This window comes from Mycteria americana, chromosome 14 (assembly GCF_035582795.1).
Source record: "Mycteria americana isolate JAX WOST 10 ecotype Jacksonville Zoo and Gardens chromosome 14, USCA_MyAme_1.0, whole genome shotgun sequence".
Classification (NCBI taxonomy): Eukaryota; Metazoa; Chordata; class Aves; order Ciconiiformes; family Ciconiidae; genus Mycteria; species Mycteria americana.
The window spans coordinates 14,356,922-14,375,418 of record NC_134378.1 but is presented as its reverse complement, the minus strand read 5'-3'; the positions used below and the strand labels follow the sequence as shown (position 1 = coordinate 14,375,418).

Below are 18,497 nucleotides of genomic sequence, written 5' to 3'. Positions count from 1 at the left end.
ATAGAAGCTCAGCAAGAAAGAAAAGTATTTTCTGCTATTTAATTTTTTGCTGGGTTTAATTTGAAATTCATCTTTTAAAGCCAATTTTTTTAGATCCCAGGCAAGAACTGGCTAGTATGGATCCAAGTCCAGATCACTGCTGCTTTAGATGTAAAAATGTGCTTTTTTCAGATCAGCAGCATCTCAAAAGCAGGCACTAAAACAGGCCAAATTCTGCAAAAGGTGATACATGCTCTGCCTGTAGACAGTGGGTCGCTCCTGTTCTTGATGACAGCAGGAAACAAAGAAACTCTTCCTTTGAGGACTGTAAGCTCCCTGAAATTCTCACCCTGCCTATGTATTTTGCCGACTGCCCTCTGTTTTTTTGATTCAGTCCCTCTCCTCAGCCTGAAAGAGCCCGAGTCTGACATTTCCGAAATAATTCTGTGTTTGCCTTCCTTGGCCTTCAGAAAGATGGTGAGAAGCAGGTAATCCATCAAGCTATATTTTCTGTGAAGCCAATGCTGGCATTATTGGGCAGGGATTTGATAAATGATGTGTACATTATAATAACGGAATTTCAATATATTGTCTTTGATGTCTATAATCACAGATAGAGTTCTTTCACCTTAGCTCAAACGTAAATCAAAGTAAGCGATATGCACTCAGTTCAACATGCTTACAAATTTCTGTTTCAGAACTAAACCATAATCATGAAAACTCATCTGTGTTGGCAGACTTCACCTGCACGAAGCTCAATCTGCAGTCAAGGTAGGTGGAGATGGCCATACATATATATAAACTCTCATGACTGGGGTATTAGGAAATTTCCAGGGCAAACAGCCACAAATCCATTTTATTGACTGCTTAAGGTCTCATTCTCTCTACTCTTTTGTTTATACTTTGTTTATTAGAAAACCGGCATCTTATTTGACTCCCCTGTTGCGTTTCAAGCTCCATGCAAATGATGCCAGCAGAGTTACAGAGCCCTTGGAAGCCAGGCTTCCTGGTGGCAAAGGTCAGTGGCCCTAAGCACAGCCGCACTGAAGAATACCTTCTTAATAGAGACTCAGGAGGAATGAGAGAACAACTGAAGAATGGTATTGAAAATCTCCTCTTTACAGCTTTGCTGCTTGGAACGTGGGAGAGGTGGAGAAACAACAGTTCTGCTCGTGCAGGTTTGTAAAAGCCAAAATTAAGCAATTAAGAAACCAAATAACTTCCTTCTAGCAAACTGAAGAAAAGCAGATCATGCAGCAAACTGACTCACACGAGCACTCTCAGACTGTGTAATGCACAGCTCCGATCAGTAACATCCACCCAGTCTAGGGTCAACCCAAAACCAGCTGAAACCCACAGCCTGCTGAAGCCCAACTGCAGCCTTCCAATTGATTTTACACTCAGGCTCCACTGAGATATAAAGAGCTGGCATGTTTCTGAATACCTGCATGAAATAAGTGCAACAGTCTGCTTCTAAAAGGACGTAACCGTCATGTTTTCTTTGGCTAGGACATCAGCCTCATGCCTGCTTTCTTATCAAGCCTTCTGATCAGGAGTTGTATCAGTCAAGGTAGTTGGATCTGAAAGCTTATGATGACAGCCCAAGGAGTTGAAATAAAATCAGTAACCATACAAACACCACTCCCATCCTCTGCTCTGCTATATTTAAGATCAATCAATATGCATAAATGACTAGTGCCAGGCACATCTGCACTAGTCTAGCACATAATCAACTTTGTCTTGTCTCAGCTTAATATAATTTTCCACCATATTAGCAGTCTTTATGATATCCTGTCTTTTCAAATAGACATAATTCAGAATCACTACATAGTTCAATTGGATTATTTGAGTCGCACACAGACCCACACTCGCACACACACACACAAATCCGGTCTTCAGTAACAGCCTCTCCTCACTCCACTGCGGTTGGGATTATAGCCATGTTTAAAGTGTTTGCAAGGAGGTGACATTCGGGGCCACAGCCAGCTTTTACCGATACCTCTGGCAGAAAAATTTATGTGTGTGTGTATACGTATACTTAACAGACTGGGAAAAGAAATGAACAAACTTATCAAATGCCATGCTGAAGCATCCATTAAAAATTGCACACACTTTTAATGACTTGGGTGAGGGTTGCTGTTGCATAAATTTATTTAACGTTAATGTCCCTTGTTTGCTGTAAATTTCACACTGTGAAATTACCAGGGCAATTCTAATGGAGCTGAAGCCTCCAGCTGCACTCCATGATAAAGGAGGAAATAATTATGAATTCTTCTGGGAAGCCAAAGAAAGTCAAAGATCTCCTTCAAAACTGCTCCCAGATGAGCTGCTCATCAGCAGGCTCAGGAGGTGCAGAACTGCTCTCCAGAGCCGGGGGAAGCAGAATGAGCAGGACGCTCGTGCTGACGACGACTCCGCCATCAACTGACATTTAATTTGAAAGGATTGAAAGCTGGTGTCTGCAACGGCGTCTGCCAAGAAACGTATGAACAGTCAAGATGGAGCATGGAAGTGGTTTTATGTTCCAAGTTAAGATGATACTATGTAATTTTACATCTAATCACCTAGCGCGAGACATAACCACCAAACACACAGCTCCAAGAGCTCATGCCTGAAGCTCTGGCAGATGCCTGTATCGTGAGAGGATGCTGAACTATGTGGGTTGTCCTATCTAGAATGGCATTTTCTATATCCCTTTGAATTCAGAGCTTAAAGCCTTTGCCAGAGAGTTCACATGAAGCGTGGACAAAGGGCAAAACATAGTGACTTCAGAAACTCTTCTCATGATGCACAGAAGATAGAAAGCTTCAACCTCTTCCTTCAGCTGCAATGTCCCAGCCATGCTTCCTTGTTACTTGACTTCTCTCCAAGCAATCCCGACTGTTCACATTTTTCATAGGATCTCAGTTTTCTTCCTTCAACGTAAGACATCCTACACTACCAGCACCATTTATTTATTAACCAGATTCAATCATTTTCAAGGCTGCTTATGTCCAATCACCAGAGCGAGTAAGAGCCAGGTTAGTTTCGGCGAGCAGATGCTCCTAAGCCTGATTAGGCTCTGCTACCAACCCTTTCATGCCAGCCTCCTTAATCTTCCATCCCTGCAAATGTCTCTTCCTCCTCTTTCTGTTTTATCTCCACCCTTGTCCCCCCTTGTATCTCCCCATTCCTGGAGAGGCAGAAGGGTGCAGGACAGCTGTTTCTCCCTTCTCCGTTCCTCCACATTATTCTGGGATGGCCTGGCCGACGGCGCTCTTCCCACAGCTGGAGAGCCCACCTCAGCAGTGAGCAGATCGGGGCAGAGCTGGAGACCCCAGCCCCCACCTCCTCCCCACCACCACGCTCCCCACCCGGCAGTCAGCATCCTCCCTTTGGTCAGCTTTGAACCCAGACCCAGTAACGAGTGACCCGATAAATGGTCAGACTGCACCTCTCAAACGATAAACAACTCATTCCTGGTAAGGAAAGCAGAGAAACGTAAGAAACAAAATCACCTAATGGAACAGACAGGCAGTATTTATTCAGTCGCTCCCCATGCGTCACTCACAATAACATGTTTCGGTGTACTTCAGGCTTGTTTCCCAAGAACAAATATAATTCTTATTTATAATGCAACAAAGGATAAAGCAGGTTTCCTGATTCTGATAAGTGACTCTGTGATTATTTCTTCAATAAAAAACATCATGTATTTCAGATTACTCTTTCACATTTTATTTTGGTTTGGAACAGAGAAGTCACAGATGAGCATCTCTGTGCCTTGAGTCACTTCGTTTATTTTCTCATTTATAAAACCTGGGGACGCGCTAGAGAACACTTCAATGGTACTTAAGGACTTTTGAACACTGGATTGAACTTTGTGGACTGGACTTGCAGTGGCGTATAACCAACGCACGGCTATGGAGAGCGTCACCGTTTATCAGGTAATTGCATCCTGTGAGATGATAATGCAGTGGCGGCGGGCTTGCGGCGTTATCACCGCAGATCATGACATAGCGCTCTCCTTGAACAGCAATCATCCGCCTTTCCGAATAAGCAGCGAACCAATATGCTGCTGGGAAGCCTGTCAGCAGAACACCTGTACGGTGCATCAGCATGCTCCAGACGTTGGCTTGCTGTACCAAAAGGGGGTGAAAAATGTTAAATGAAACGTAATCGCCCGCTTGGACTTTCTACTTACATTCAAATTTCTCTAGCAAAAAATGTACCATATTATTTACTGCGTCTTCTTTGAAGGTAGCTGTCACCACACGATTTAGAAACACCAAACATACTAAGAATGGGATTTTCTGTGTCAAAGTGTCCCATTGAAATTCAGACACCTCCTTCTCACAGTCTGTGCAACACTGCGAAGCAAATAGGGCCTGGACCTCATTGGAAAAAATCCCCAAACAAATTCTGTGTTTATGTAATGATGTATTTATTTAGGGCCACTCCAAACAGATACAGCTGGTTAGACTCGAAAATAACTGCATGTGAAAATGCAAACAATAATTTATGTAACTTCAAATGAGTTTTTGCAAGATGTTTTGATGCGTTTTCCCTGAATGCTCCCCTGCACATCTGGTTGTTAAGTATGCAATTTAGCCAACCTTATTTTTCCTATGGACGTTGTAAGAAAAGCACCGTGTCTGTGCTCCTCTCTAAACCTGCCCTGGTACAGCATCAGGGGTCAGCACAAGAACGCAAAATCCATTTCTCAAATCTGCCAGTCAGCCTTTGAAGATGCTAATACTGCAGGCAATGGTCACTCTGAGTTACATTAATAGGCTCTTACTGCAAACAGTGGAATTAGCTTTCAGAAGAACATCCCTAAATATCCATTTTGATATGGTAGGATGACAGTAGTGGCAGAGACCATATAGAGAGCCGAAGGGGCCTGAGGATGAAAACTGGTGGAGAATATTATGACAAAGTGGTTTTTCATCAGAAGATGCTAAGAGTGAAACTGCTCCCAAGGCAGGGCATTCGAAACCTCTCCCTCACTTGGAATTTATTTTTACGTTGTAAAATAGTCCCTTTTAAAATGGTTTTAATGGTTTGAGATAACTTTGACAAAAATTGATCTTTTAAAATGTCAAACATCACTTTAGAAGACCAACATCAATATGACATTTTTGCAGCTATTAAAATAAAAATGTTGATTCTCTCCAGATTTTTTTCTGATTGGTAATTACAATTTAAAAAATTCATTATTTTGTCCTAATCTGGGGGTGGGAAACTCTTGTGGGACACTTCCTGCCTTATCAGCATCAGCTACATAAATGATTGCTGATGCTTCAATTTTTACTCATGGACACAAGCTGAGAGCTTCTCCAGCTCTCTAGTTTGTGGGTTCACAGAAATGTTGCCATGGCCAAAGGAGCTGCAGGCGGGCCACCTGCCCAAAGATCCATCCAATGTCCCACAGATTTCCCTGGTCTTCAAGGTATTTTACTAGCACTAGTGAAGCTTGCTCGTGGGAAGTCAGTTGAGAGATGTCCCTACGCACCACAGTCCGGGCGGACATTGCTTTGTAAACAGTTGGTAGGCTGAAGTCACGCAGTGCCTCTCCAGCACACGCTAATGGAAGCTGCCTCTGCTTCTCATCCGCAGGGCAGATTTTCTGACAGTGAGGAGCGCTGGTAACCCTTTCAGATTTTCTCTTTATGCTCAAATATGCATTCATTCAAACCACATCTAGCTGCTGATTTACAAGCAAATACTGTTCATTACCTTTTCTGTCAAACACCATGTCTTCCGATATCAAACATCAAGGGGGAAAAACGCACATAATTTACGAATCTAATAACGCATTTCCCATCACATTCCTCTGCATTGCCATGGCCGCAAAAAGATGGAATCAGCCAAGATGAAAGCATTCTCAGGGCTGAAGTTTAATGGCTAAAATAATTGCAGAAACATACACATCTCCAAAACAAACCGCTTCCAGAATGAATAATGCGTGGAGTATCCTCTCATCTACTACTTCACTTCATCTCAGTACAAGCTCCCCTGTGAGCAAAACACATACAATATATTGTAGGATATTTCAAACACTGCAGATCTCTACGGCTGGGCTAGCTCCACTCTGCTGCAAGCAAACTACAGGGTTTGCACAGAGTTAAAGAGAGAAGAATGCTGCTCTTATCTCTCTGAAATTCACCTTCAGAAGGTGAAAACAATGCTTCCAAAGTAGGCATTTTATTTGGCATATGCTTGCTTGGGTGGTATCAAACCCTCCCTTCAGAAAAGCAGATATCTACCAGAAAAGCTTTACCAATTCTACAAGAGTAATTCGCTGTTGACTTACAAACCCTGCTTCCCATCCTCAGGCAACAGAAATCAGCTTGGGCAGTTTACCCCTCTTTGAGCATCTACCCAAACCTTTAACCCTCAAAACAAGATTCTTCCTTATAAACTGAGATGATTCCACATTGGTACGAATGTGAAACTGCAATCTATTTATTTTTCAGAGAGCTGTATAAATTAAGACCGGAAAGGCCAACTTATTGAATGTCTGGATGGTATGAGTCACCGCATTTTTATCCAATTAGTTCCCCTTCTAAATTTTAGCCATCAGATTTGAGGTCACTCAGTATGTGACCTGTTTACTTTAACTGAAAACTACATTTGCTTTTCTAGGAAGGCATTTGGAACAGAAAGCATTTTAAGTGCAAAAAATGAATAGCTTGACTACAACATCATTGTACTGACACATACTCTACTTAACGAGGATTTCTTACACTAAATCCCCACAATTTTTGAACATTGGAATAACAGAACAACAATGAAAGGAAAATATTTAGCCTAAAAATCAGGAGAAAAAATGGTGAGGTTACCATGACAAAAGAACAAACCGCCTCACTGCTCTGCTACTACAAGCTCCTAGATGCTTTAATGTGCAATTCTGGGAAAAGTAACACGCAGCTCCTTCCCGCCTGCACAGGACACCTTGCTGGCCTTATCCAAGAGACCCTCTCTCAACCTGTTGTGAATGAAGAATATCCCAAATCTTGGCACCTGATGTTGTGATTATTTATAGCCTGTCTAGTGATGCTTGGAAGTGTCTAATAAGAACAGCTCTCCCCTTCAAAGAGTCACCTTCTGCCATCTTTTGGGATACTGGTTAGTGCAGAACTCAAGGAATTAGACAGTATTCGTGGTACAGAATAGCAAACTCCCCCATTTTTGTCCCTGTGCACACATTTCTGTCTTTTTGGAAGTATTACATCCCCAGCAACTCCATACTCCATGACCCTGACCCATTTCCAAAGCTCTGATGAGATGCACTATAAGACACGAGATATATCACCATTTTAATTATATTTTACAAAGCACATAATAGTCTCTCCATTGTTTACAATGATGACTTTTGATTTTAAGAATACTTTCAGAATACAAGACTCTGTATCTGGTCTTCTGACAGTCACATTCCTTTGCATTTAAGCTGCCTTTTTCTTATGCTCTGTTAAGAAAAGTAGCTGCTGCAGACTGAAACATCCTGTGAACTCATTCATGCTCTGGCAAACGTGTTGATGATAATATTTTAGTACGAAATGTAGCCAAAGATGCTAATAGGAATGGGTTGTGTTATTAAAAAAACACTACTAGGTCTAGGAAGAAACAGCTAACAAAGTCTCTCTTTAAAATGCTAATAACAGACAATGGTCTGTGGATAAGTTAATTAGTGGAGCCAGCTTGTGTTTAATTATTTCACTTGACCTGGCGCAGATTTAGACAATAATCCCTTTAGAGAGGGGAAGGGGCTGTTGGAAAGTATGTGATGTACCAGAAGAAAAACTTTAAATCTGCCTGAGCTGAGCAGGTAGTCTTCTATCTAAAATTGGAATGATACACTATTCTCCACTGTAAGACAAGCTCAAATGGAAAAAGAAATGCAGGTCTGAACCAGAGAGATTATGCTAAGGACCTGGTGAGCTTTCCAGTCCAATACTTAACTCCCTCCCCCCCCGCTCCCCGCCTCCCTATTCAGCTGGGATTTTACTATTGAATAATGTATAAGCCAACCCACTGTAGTCAGAGGTGGGATTTCATGAGCAACTTGAAACAAGCGCAACCAGACTGTACCAGAAGCCTCTGAACATACTAAAATGTGTGTGAAGAAAGAAAAGGGTCTATAGACTATTAGTATATGTGGAATTTTCTTATAGGAGAGGCTTTGAAGATTTCCACATTTAAAAAAAGAGAACTGATTAGGTTGGGTATCAGTCCTATTCTTGCTGAGAGTCTATAATCGGATCCAATTAAACTCAAAGGTTTGTTTTATCTGAGTAGGTCAACCCCAAATCATGTAGCTTTTCAATTTGGTAACATCTCTTCAATAGTTTGCCCAAATATGAATAAGAAGTCATTACAGTTTAACATGTGAATCAGTACAATCTCCTCCAGAGGCTATTGCATCTGAATGCTAGCAATACTTAAAGGAAGCTAGGTGCATAAAAGAGAGTCTAAGCCAAATGGAAAAAAAAGAATAAAAAACAAACTGGGGAGCTACTCTGGCAGGCAGTAAATAGCTCCATATGCACTGTCTGAGTGGGAGGAAACTCTTCATTTCAGCCAAAGGGTAGGACTCATTCTTGGTGGAATCAGCTCCATCGGAGATGTAAACTGGCTGTAGGTTGACTTTTATACACCGGTTCTCTCAGTTCTGTGGTTAGAGCATCCTTCCGTGCACATCTTCAGGAGGGACACACAATGCACAGGGACTCGAACTGAAAAGCTTCACAGAACAACTAGACCGATAAAAGCAGCACCATTGCTCTATTTGATCCCCTTTATTAAAAACATAATTTGATGGGGAATGAAATGCCCTCACACAGGAGCAGGGCCAAGACAAATGCAAGCCATGTGCCGCAGATCACCTTGTCAGATATTTATTGCAGAGAAGCACCGTGGTGCCGAGGTGGGCTCCCCATCGGCTCCTCTAACAGCTACGTTTCACTGGAGCACAGGGATTGTCAGCCTCATCAGGGAAGATGAAGCCTCCTCGGCAACTGCTCTGCAAATGTGAAGCCAACTTCTCAAGAGGATCAGCATGGCCACAAAATCATGGGTCCTTCCTCATCCCTCACAAACAGCTCTGACGCTCTCCTCCTTCAAAGGAGGAGACACAGCATGTCCCAGTCGTGAATAAGGCATCTCAGCAATGCCAACAGCAAGGCAAAGAATTACTGAAGACAAGTTCAAAATTAGCATTAAAAAAATCAGTAGGACTGCTTATCCTGGTGACAGGTTGACCATGATTTTCTGAATCCCGAAGAGTTTGTGTTGCACAGACTGAAATAATGGGAAGAGTGTGATAAGGTTTCATGGAAACTATCAGACTGAGCAGCTTGCTTAACCAAACAGGCTCTGCTCTGCCATGTTTTTCCAGAGCGTGCAAAGTGCTCCTTTCCCAAAAGCAGAGATGTCAAGGATTAAATGTCACACATCTATCGGTCAAGGATTAGCAATACAGGCAGCCATAAAGCGTGCTCTGCCTGTCCAGGCAGTATGATTAAACACGTGTTTGTTGTGCTGTGTTACTTCCTCCATTAGTGTTTCTCATAGCTTGCCAATGTTATTAACTTCCTAAACCCCCCAGTGATGACAGGGCCATTAGTGTCTAAGCACAGGGAGGATAATGAGTGAATATGTGCGGATGAAACCTCAGCTACGCTGAGCTTACACAAACTCACATTCAAATGGTGCCAAAAGATCATCACAATCTGTATAACCGGTTGGTCTCCAGCCCGTTACATTTGCGTCCTGATCATCTTGCTGGTGAATTTTTTTGGGAGGTAAATACCGTGGCTGTTTGCCTATCTACTCACTGGACTCCCACAGGTTCCAAGCTATTTACCAGCCTCTTTTTTTGGAAAGCTCTTTTGTTCTTTAAAAGTTTCTCCTATCATCTCCAAATGCTGGGTTTTTTTTAGTGAAACACATATTCATACCATTGTCTTCCAAGGCCCATGGCTCAGAGCCCTTCCTCTATCAGTATAATATTCTACCTAGCTATCAGGTTTTTATCAAGGAAAAATAATTGAAAAAAACTTTCCATACACACGAGCTCTAAAAACTGATTGACAGCATCGTATTTAGTGAGTTGCAGCAATCATCCAGAAGACCAAAAGGTACAGATGATTCTGGAAACACCCACCAGACAGACACACAGCCACTGCTATTCAAGAAATGCGAACGGGGAGACATATTCATTCCAGGTACTGTAACAAGGCTTCAGAACCACTGACATAATTCACTTCTTAATTAAAACAAATGGCATTATTTCTATGACGAGGCTTTGCTCACGTCTTTCCCATCCTGCAACAAGGACTACCAAGAAATCCCTTAAGCAACGCTGGACCAACAGCGCTCAGAGCGGATTCAAGCCCTCCCCGTTTACTAAGTTCTGGTATCTCAAATTACTACAAGTGGACCTCCATTGGGTGCACGACGCATTTCCAAAGGCACTAAATGGGGTTAATAAAATGAACCTTCTTCACTGATGAGTGGTAGTGCTCCTCACCATAATTTGCTGAAAAAGGTCATTCTTGTCTGTAATGAGAAAATGAAATGCATGCTGGAATGATGGAGCAAGCTCAAATCAGTCCTACGTACAATGTAAAAACATAAACCAGAATCAAGCATAAATCTACTGGCTAAATTCAGCTTATGGCTAATCAGCACTTCCTTTGACAGGATATGCTGCTGTGGAAATGGGATAATTTTATAACTGAATAATTTAACCAGTTTTATCTTTAAGTAATGATTTCAGGCATATTAATATATAAAGCTTCAGTATTTACATTTTTGTTACATGGACCTGAAAAATTACAAGGTATCAGGAATAACACAGTATTCAGTGATAAATGACATTTATAGCGTGGCTTTCATCCCCCAGCATGACTTTGTGCTCTACAAATCCCTGGGATGGTGTGCGGCAGCCAGGCAGCCAGCGAGCGCAGAGCCCGCTGTGCGACAGGGCTGGGGAGAACTGCTTCTCAATAGCAAAGGGAAACTCTTTTGGAAACATTAAGGCCAAGGCTAGAAGGGACAAGTGAAACACGGAGTCTGACCTGCTGTACAGAGGATGCTATAGTTTTTTACCTGCTTACCTCTGTTAAGGCTCCAGTAGTTTACGTCTGGCTTGAAGACGTGTTTCACAAAGACTTCCAATCATTATTTGAATGCTGTGAGAAGTGGAAAAGCCACTTACCCTTGGAAGTCTGTTAACAGTCCTTCGTCATCTCAGTCACTGGAAAACACTTTGGGAGCCTGCAAGTCTGGAGGCTAAACAGAGGGGCTTGTGGTCCAAATTCATAGAAATGGGTGTGCCTCCCTGGCAAAATAATTGCTAATCTCTCACTCTCGTTCTCCTCCTGTGAGTTCAGCTGCGGATTCATTTTTCTGCACGTTTTAATGCAGTGATACGGGAACTTCATCTTTGAAAGCACGATACTTGTGGCTCAGCAGAATCAAACAACCTTGTTTTAGTTCTTTTCCGGAAAAAATAATGGAGAGAACATGAAAACCAGAATCCTTCTCACTTGGAAGAACTCCTGTAATAGGTACAAATAGCAAATACGGTGCATGCTAGATTGTGCCTGTCAGAAGGTGACATCCTCTTACCAATTTTGCATTAGTCCTCACTGCTCCTTGGAGATGGCTAATTTGAGTGAGGAAAATGGGAAACAGAAACTCTTAGGATGCAGTCAAGCCATTTAGATGTCACTTTCCTTCATTCTTTGTATTTTATCAGTACACATACATGACTGATAATCTGCGCAGATTCACTCATACATCACTCGTATTGTGCCGAGATCCTTCAGCCTCACGCTGCAGCAGATGTTCCTCCAACCCTGCTCAGAGGAGGAGGCGCAGCTTTGCAGAGCGTCGCATTGATATGCAGTGATGGGAAATAATTAACACAGGCGACTGTAATTTATAACAGAATAAAATCCTTTTGTTATATTCCAGGGGTGGAAAAAGGATTGAAAGCTGCTGGACTCTCCTGTCAGACGAAAATTTCCTGGTAGAGAAAGCAAGGCTCAGCCTGCGTTACCTGTTGGCTACACTTACAGTATTGGCTGGCTGGAAGAGCCAAGCCCAGATTAAAACCACTGTATTTGGGTAATCTTGAAGCAGTATATTGCTCTCTATGGGACTATTTCGCAAAGGATGAATTATAGCAGTCCCAGGGGATAAACTAATTCCTATCTCCAGTGCAATGCCTTGTTTACTTCCAGCTAACACTTGAAATGAAGTAACAAGGAGGTTTTGAAAGGCTACCGCAATGACCTGGAGATAAATGTACCCAAAATAGTTACTACAGATGGTAAAAACCAATCCCCGGTCAGTTTTTGGAGGAGCAGAGTACTGCTTTTTTTTTTTAACATAACATTTCAAAATTCTGCTCTATCAGGAATGTCTAGTTGCACCAAAACCAGAGTGTTGGAAAGAAATCAACTGTCTCTGCCAATAAGAAGAACTTTTCCTCTTCCCCACAAAAATCCTGCCATTTCATTCGTAAATAAAACAAGTCACTAACTCAGTTGTTGGCAGGCTCTCCCTTTTATCTTTCACTCACTTGAGAAAGACTAGCAACATCATGTTTTCGGAAAGCCAAGTGTAGTAATCATAGAATCGGATTTCATGTATTTTTAAAAGCATTTGCAGCAGCAGAGCTCCAATCACTTTTAAAAGAAATATAAACATACAGAAATTCGGAAGCAGCAACTCGGAGCTCCTGACTTTCTTCATTTCTTCAACACGAGAGGAATGTGCCGGGAAGGGACTCCTTTCTAAAGGAGATCTCAAAAAGTTAGCAACATTACACTACAAGCACCGCAGAGCCGAAATACTTATTATCTCAAATAAGCCTGGATGACATTTGAGATGTCTCGACATTTATTGGCCTGCCAGCAGAGTGTGGGATCAACCAGCTCCTTTTCTCTCACTTCTTTTTTTTCCCCTTTGCTTGCTCAAAGTTCCGTGTTCATAAAATATTTAGCGGAAGCTCTTCAGAGGATGATATTGCCTATACTATAGCCCCAGTGCAGGTTTACTGTGCTACTGAGACAGATATTCTGCCACCAGAGAAATCAAAAGAGCTGATGGAGTTGAATTACTGTAGCAGGAGCTCACCAGCATACTGACAGGCTGGGCTCGACCCCTGCCCGGGACGCCAGCATGAACGGCAGTGGACGAAATGAGCAAACATGCAGAACAGATCCGGTCCCTTTTGCATGGTTATAAGGAGAAATGTTACTTTTCAAAATGGAAAACAAAAATATGAATGTTCTGCCTGTTTCCGAGCCCCAGCTGGGGACAGCTGACCCTTTTTTACCTCTTGTTATTTTCTCCCCAGTGAGAGGGGAAAAAAAAAAAAAAGGCAATGAAATCTGGAATTCAGATGCACTGCTGAATTAAGCTATCAGTTGGGTAGCAGCTCCTAGTAGTACCACCCATTTCTGCAGCAGCCTGCCATAAATGAAATAAGCTAGCATGGTCCCCTCCTACCCCCTGAACTTTGTTACAACCCGTCCATCTCATGTGTTCATAGCCTTCCCTATTAATCCACACATTTTGTGCTCCCACCACTATTTGATCTTTCCCTCCTAGTTTCATTAAATCAGCTACAGATTTCCTACGCTTCCCTGATGTTTTCCTGTATTAGAGCAAGTATCTGCTTTTAACCTTTTCATCTAAGCCTGGCTGTCTGAATGTACCTTTGAACCTCTGGCACACTCTAAATCCCTATCATTTTCCCTATTAATTCAAGGGATGGATGTTCCTTTGTTCCACCTCTGGCACTTCTCACCCTTAGGCATCCAGGAGCTTAAATCAGGCTGTTGCTAAACTGTCCTCCTTTAATAATTTTTATGAAGTGCAGTCCAATTATCTTTATCTTCCTTGGGGATCCATTCAATTAAGCGTAGTCGTAATGAGTGAATGGACACAGAGCATTGTAACCGTATTTACATCCAGATTACTGGGAACCAGGTAAGATAACTTTAAAGCCATCAATATTTTAATACCTTGGCTTTTCATTTTGCTATCTTCAGTGTCAGACACATTTAGAGAGACCAGCACAATTTGAGAGGCTGAGTTTTTAATTTCCTCCTTGGTCTATGGAAATGAGGATTTAGAAAGAGCAGCAAACTACATGTATTTGTCTTAAAATAGGTTTCTTGCAGGCTAACCAAAACACTTCTCATGACACAAACCAAGCTGGAACGCTTTGTCCAGTTTCTTGGACATTTCATGAATTGAAGGTAATGTAAGAAACCAGTAAAGAACCAATATTTAAGTGGAGATGCTGAGAGCATCGGGAAGTCTCATTTAATGAGCATGCAACAGAAACACTGAGCTAGAAGCACCAGTTCTGAAGTGACTTTTCTCCCCTCTGAAAGACAAATGCTGGGTCTGACCATGGACCCGTCTCTCAGATATGGAATAGCTTTGACAGGTATTTTCATGCTGCTTTGAGGCGCCTTTTTTCCTGCTTTGAGGCGCCTTTGCATTGCAGGAGCAAGGTAGAAGCGTCCAGCGGAGACTGAAAACCTGGTTGTGTTTCAACATAGCTTAACATAATAGTGTCATAGGCACTGATAAATGTGTCAATAAGCATTTGGAGAAATAACTGGTATCCAGGGAATTTATCTTGGTTGTAGTAGTTTCAGCTGAATAGGTCAGATTTGTTAACATTTTAATTTGCACAAATCTGCATTCCAAATACTGCTCTTCGGCTCCTTTTCCTAACAACAAGAAAATGTCAGCAGCAAAACCAAATTTACTCCTCTAATAGCTTTCTCAAGATTTCAGGAAAAACAAACAAAAACAAAAAAACAATCTGTGGTACAGTTACGGGAGTGCTTAAACACATTTTTCAATTTAGACCTAATACAATTTTATGTTAATAAAACAGAAACTTTTGCCAATTCCAGATGTAATCCTGAAACACAGCAGAGTGCGCTGGGAATAAGCGTGTCCCGTACCTTCAGGGCAGCCCCAGGACTGTGCCCAGAGCTGGTTGTTCTGCCTCGATCCAAGTGTCCCTTGCCCACCCTGGTACTCAGCTTGGGACACTCAACACCGTATTTCCATATACAACGTGCCAGCTTGCCTTGATTTCCCAGACTCAGTGCAACAGGGGAGCTAATGTGAAGCATATGGTCCCCCTGCAAGTTTTTAAAATACTTCAGACACAATGAGATAAACCTGAAAAAAGATGACCGTTCTGCCTTACCCTTTCCTCCTAATTATCACCTGCCTCTTTTTTCAGCTGATTTGCTGAGATTAAAACCTTTCTCCCACCAAGCTATCCCAATCTATGTCTCTGAAATTAATATAAACTGACGACCTTTCTCTACCCTTAAAGCCCTACATTAAAATGCTGGCCCCCACTGATGTCAAGGGGGCAATAATAGTTCTGTCATTTCCATAAAATCAGCATTTTCCTGCCAGAATTCAGATCCCTCCTTCGAGTACTCTGCCACTGTCCCCCTGAGGGCTGCCAGCAATCTCTACAGCACTCGTTTCTCCTCTTCAACTGCAAGCACGCTGCAGGCTTCAGCACTGCCTAGGATAATCTACCTGCTTAAGATTCAGCTAACTTTCCGGTTCTCTAAATAAAAAGACCAGGGAAAGGTCAAATCTGCCCTAGGTTGTGCTTGCAAAGTCTGCCACGTCAGGTGGGAAGGAGCAGGCTGTGGTGCTCCTTCTGCTCCCCCAGCTCTCCTTCTTGTCTTCCCATCTGGAAAGCTCTCCACTCACCCGACCTTCTCCTTGGAAAGCTGTTTCACACAGTGTCTACCCCCGGGTCGGCTTGCCCTGAAACTGTGCCTTGGGCAAGCCCCAAATCTGCGCCATTCCCAGCCAGCAGCCCGGGTCCCTGTGCTGGTTCCGCTGGCCACCCCGGGGCACTCCGCTTGCTGCTGAGCTGCTGCCAGTGCTTTTATCCGCCCTCAGCAGCGGCTCCGCAGCCGCACTCAGGATTCCTCCCAAAGCCGCCGTGCAGCTCTGAAGCAAAAAAACAGCCCAGGCATGTGAATTAAATGGGCACAAACCCTGGCAGAGCAATGCCTGTCCATCGGTGCTCGGCAGAGAGCTCTGCAGCGGGGCCAAAAAATCGCCGCTGGGGCTGATGTGGAAGGGAAAAAAATTCTCTGAAGTGCTGGAGGTTTTCACCCCTCTGAGTTTGGTGTCCCAGGCAGGAAACCCACGCACCAGCCCCCACGCGGGGCCTCCCACTTGCCCTGTCCCTGCCGTTGGTCATGGGGGAGGAAAGGAGGGAAAGGAAGAACAAAACCAGTTTCTGGTGCCTTCTCTCAGAAACGCAGCACGTTGGGCTCTCTCAAAATGGATTTCACTGGACTTCTTATCTCTGGGGACTGCCTGAAGTTAAATGTCTGAGCCTATGACTATCTGAGTCCTTACTTTCATATTTGCTGCATAGCCATACTATCTGTGGCTGGCTGTTCAATGAACAAACGATCCTTTCCATCACTTACAACTTGATCAAGATCTAATTGCATTGGACAGGTGACACTCCATGAACTGCACAGTCCAATGGGAAAAACCCCAAAACTTAAGTTCCCCCTCTCCCTTCACCCCCATCCCCTCCTTCCGTCACTCCAACCCACCACTGATGCTACATTAATTTTTATTTAATGCGTGAGGTATAAATGCTTTCTCCTTGAGCTATATTCACAACTAGAGAAGGCAGAGCTCTGAGAATCATACTATATAGCTTACACCAGTAGAGTATGCTTCTGCATTTGGAAAAGCTGTACGTTGTAAAATACCAGAAAGAAGAGGTACTAAAGGAAGTGCCTCACACAAAACCAAAATCATTGGAAGTCATTTTCCTAGTTTGGAAACGACATAATGCCATCATGAAACATGCAAAGTGTGTCGAGCATAGGCTGTGTTACTGCTTCCAAAGATAACATGCGAAGAACTAAGCAAGACAGGTCTAGAAAGGGCTACAGATGCCTGGCACTTTATTTGTCCTCCGACAGAACGGGGACAAATGCCAATTTATTCATCCCCCTGCTCCTTCTGGAGTATTTTTTATATCTTTGAGTTGTACAAATTTACGCAAGGAAAATATCAGCTTCATGAGTTTGAAGATTCTGCTGGGGTTGCATTGACTGATATGGATTAAGACAAAAATATCACATCAAAGCCATGATGCCCCACAGTTGCTGCAGAAAGAAAGACCACGATCTCCACGCCACAACTCAAACTTCTGGAGGTTTTGTATTCAAGACAGGATTTGGACTTTGCAAGTCAGCAACCATCAACAACAGGAAACCTGGTATGACAGCTTTGAAACTCACCTCTCTGTCAAGTCCAGCAGCCACAGTGACAATGTCTCCCGTCTCGCTGTTAATAGTAAACATATTTTGCGATGGGCTCTGTGGGGTCTGAGTCACGATTCGGTATCTCACCATCCCGTTTGCTGTAGTACTATCATCTGCATCATTCGCCGTCACTGTCATCACGTAGGTACCTTGGAACAAGAGAAGATGAAATATCAGGACTATCTCATTGCGGAGCCGATTGCAGTCCCATTGACTTGGGGTCATGCATTTTACTCAGAAATGCTACGGGCTAGACATCCCATTTCAATCCAGCCAGCTAGGCAAGGCGAGGATTATGAAAATAGCAACACTGCTGAGACTAGATGATCTGTAAGAATACTGATTACACATAACTGGTATATAGCGAGAAGTCATATGAGGATATCTATGATTAACTTCTAATTCTTTCAGTGATTGTAAGTTTTAGGGCAGCATTTTTTGTCCTGCAATTTCATACAGATTCTCAGAGGAGATTTTTTTTCCATCCAATCAATGCATTCACATGCATTCAGAAGTAGAGTTTAGTAGTGGAAAGTCCATCAGACTTCTCAGCAGCTTCAGAAGGACCCCATCAACATGTCCATACCAGTGCAGGAAGCAACTGCCTGCTGCCTCCCGTTTGTGGAGAAACGTCCACCTTTCTGGCCCCTTCTGGAGAAAAAAAAAAAACATTTCTGCAGAGCAAATGGAACAGCTGCTGCCCAGCAGGACAGAAAATCAATGATTTGGTATGTGTGGCCAGCGATGTATTGAATCGTTGGTTTGTTTCTTGCTAATCATCAGTGTCTTCATTTGCCTTGCAAAAAACAATCCCTACTTTCTAGATACTGTTGGGAGTGCACTGATGCACTGACAGGCTCATTATCACTGGAGTTTGGCAGCAGGGTGTTTTGCTAAAGTGGGAAATTATCATTATGAGGGTAAAAGATGTTACTTGATTGGATGGACTCCTGCAGCTGCACGGTCCTGTGACCCCCCAGAGCTCATAGGGCCCAGCTTTACGCTTGTTATATTGGTAGGAGAGAATGTCTAAAAGGGCAGACACATACTGCTTACAAAAAGCAATCTGCAACAGTGGATGAATCTAATGATATGAGACCTCAAAGGAGGAGTGGGAGGCAAAGACAGACAGTGAAACCAGACATAACCTCGTTTAGTGACCATCAA

General features: G+C 43.0%; 1 protein-coding gene across 1 annotated transcript in view; it reads right to left on the bottom strand.

The window, feature by feature from the left end:
* The window catches only part of CDH4 (cadherin 4), a 468,873-nt gene that overhangs the window by 66,160 nt on the left and 384,216 nt on the right, over window positions 1-18,497 (bottom strand). The window contains exon 7 of the mRNA XM_075516899.1: window positions 17,307-17,479. Within this exon, the coding sequence (XP_075373014.1) occupies window positions 17,307-17,479 (173 nt within the window). The remainder of the gene's footprint in view (window positions 1-17,306; window positions 17,480-18,497) is intronic.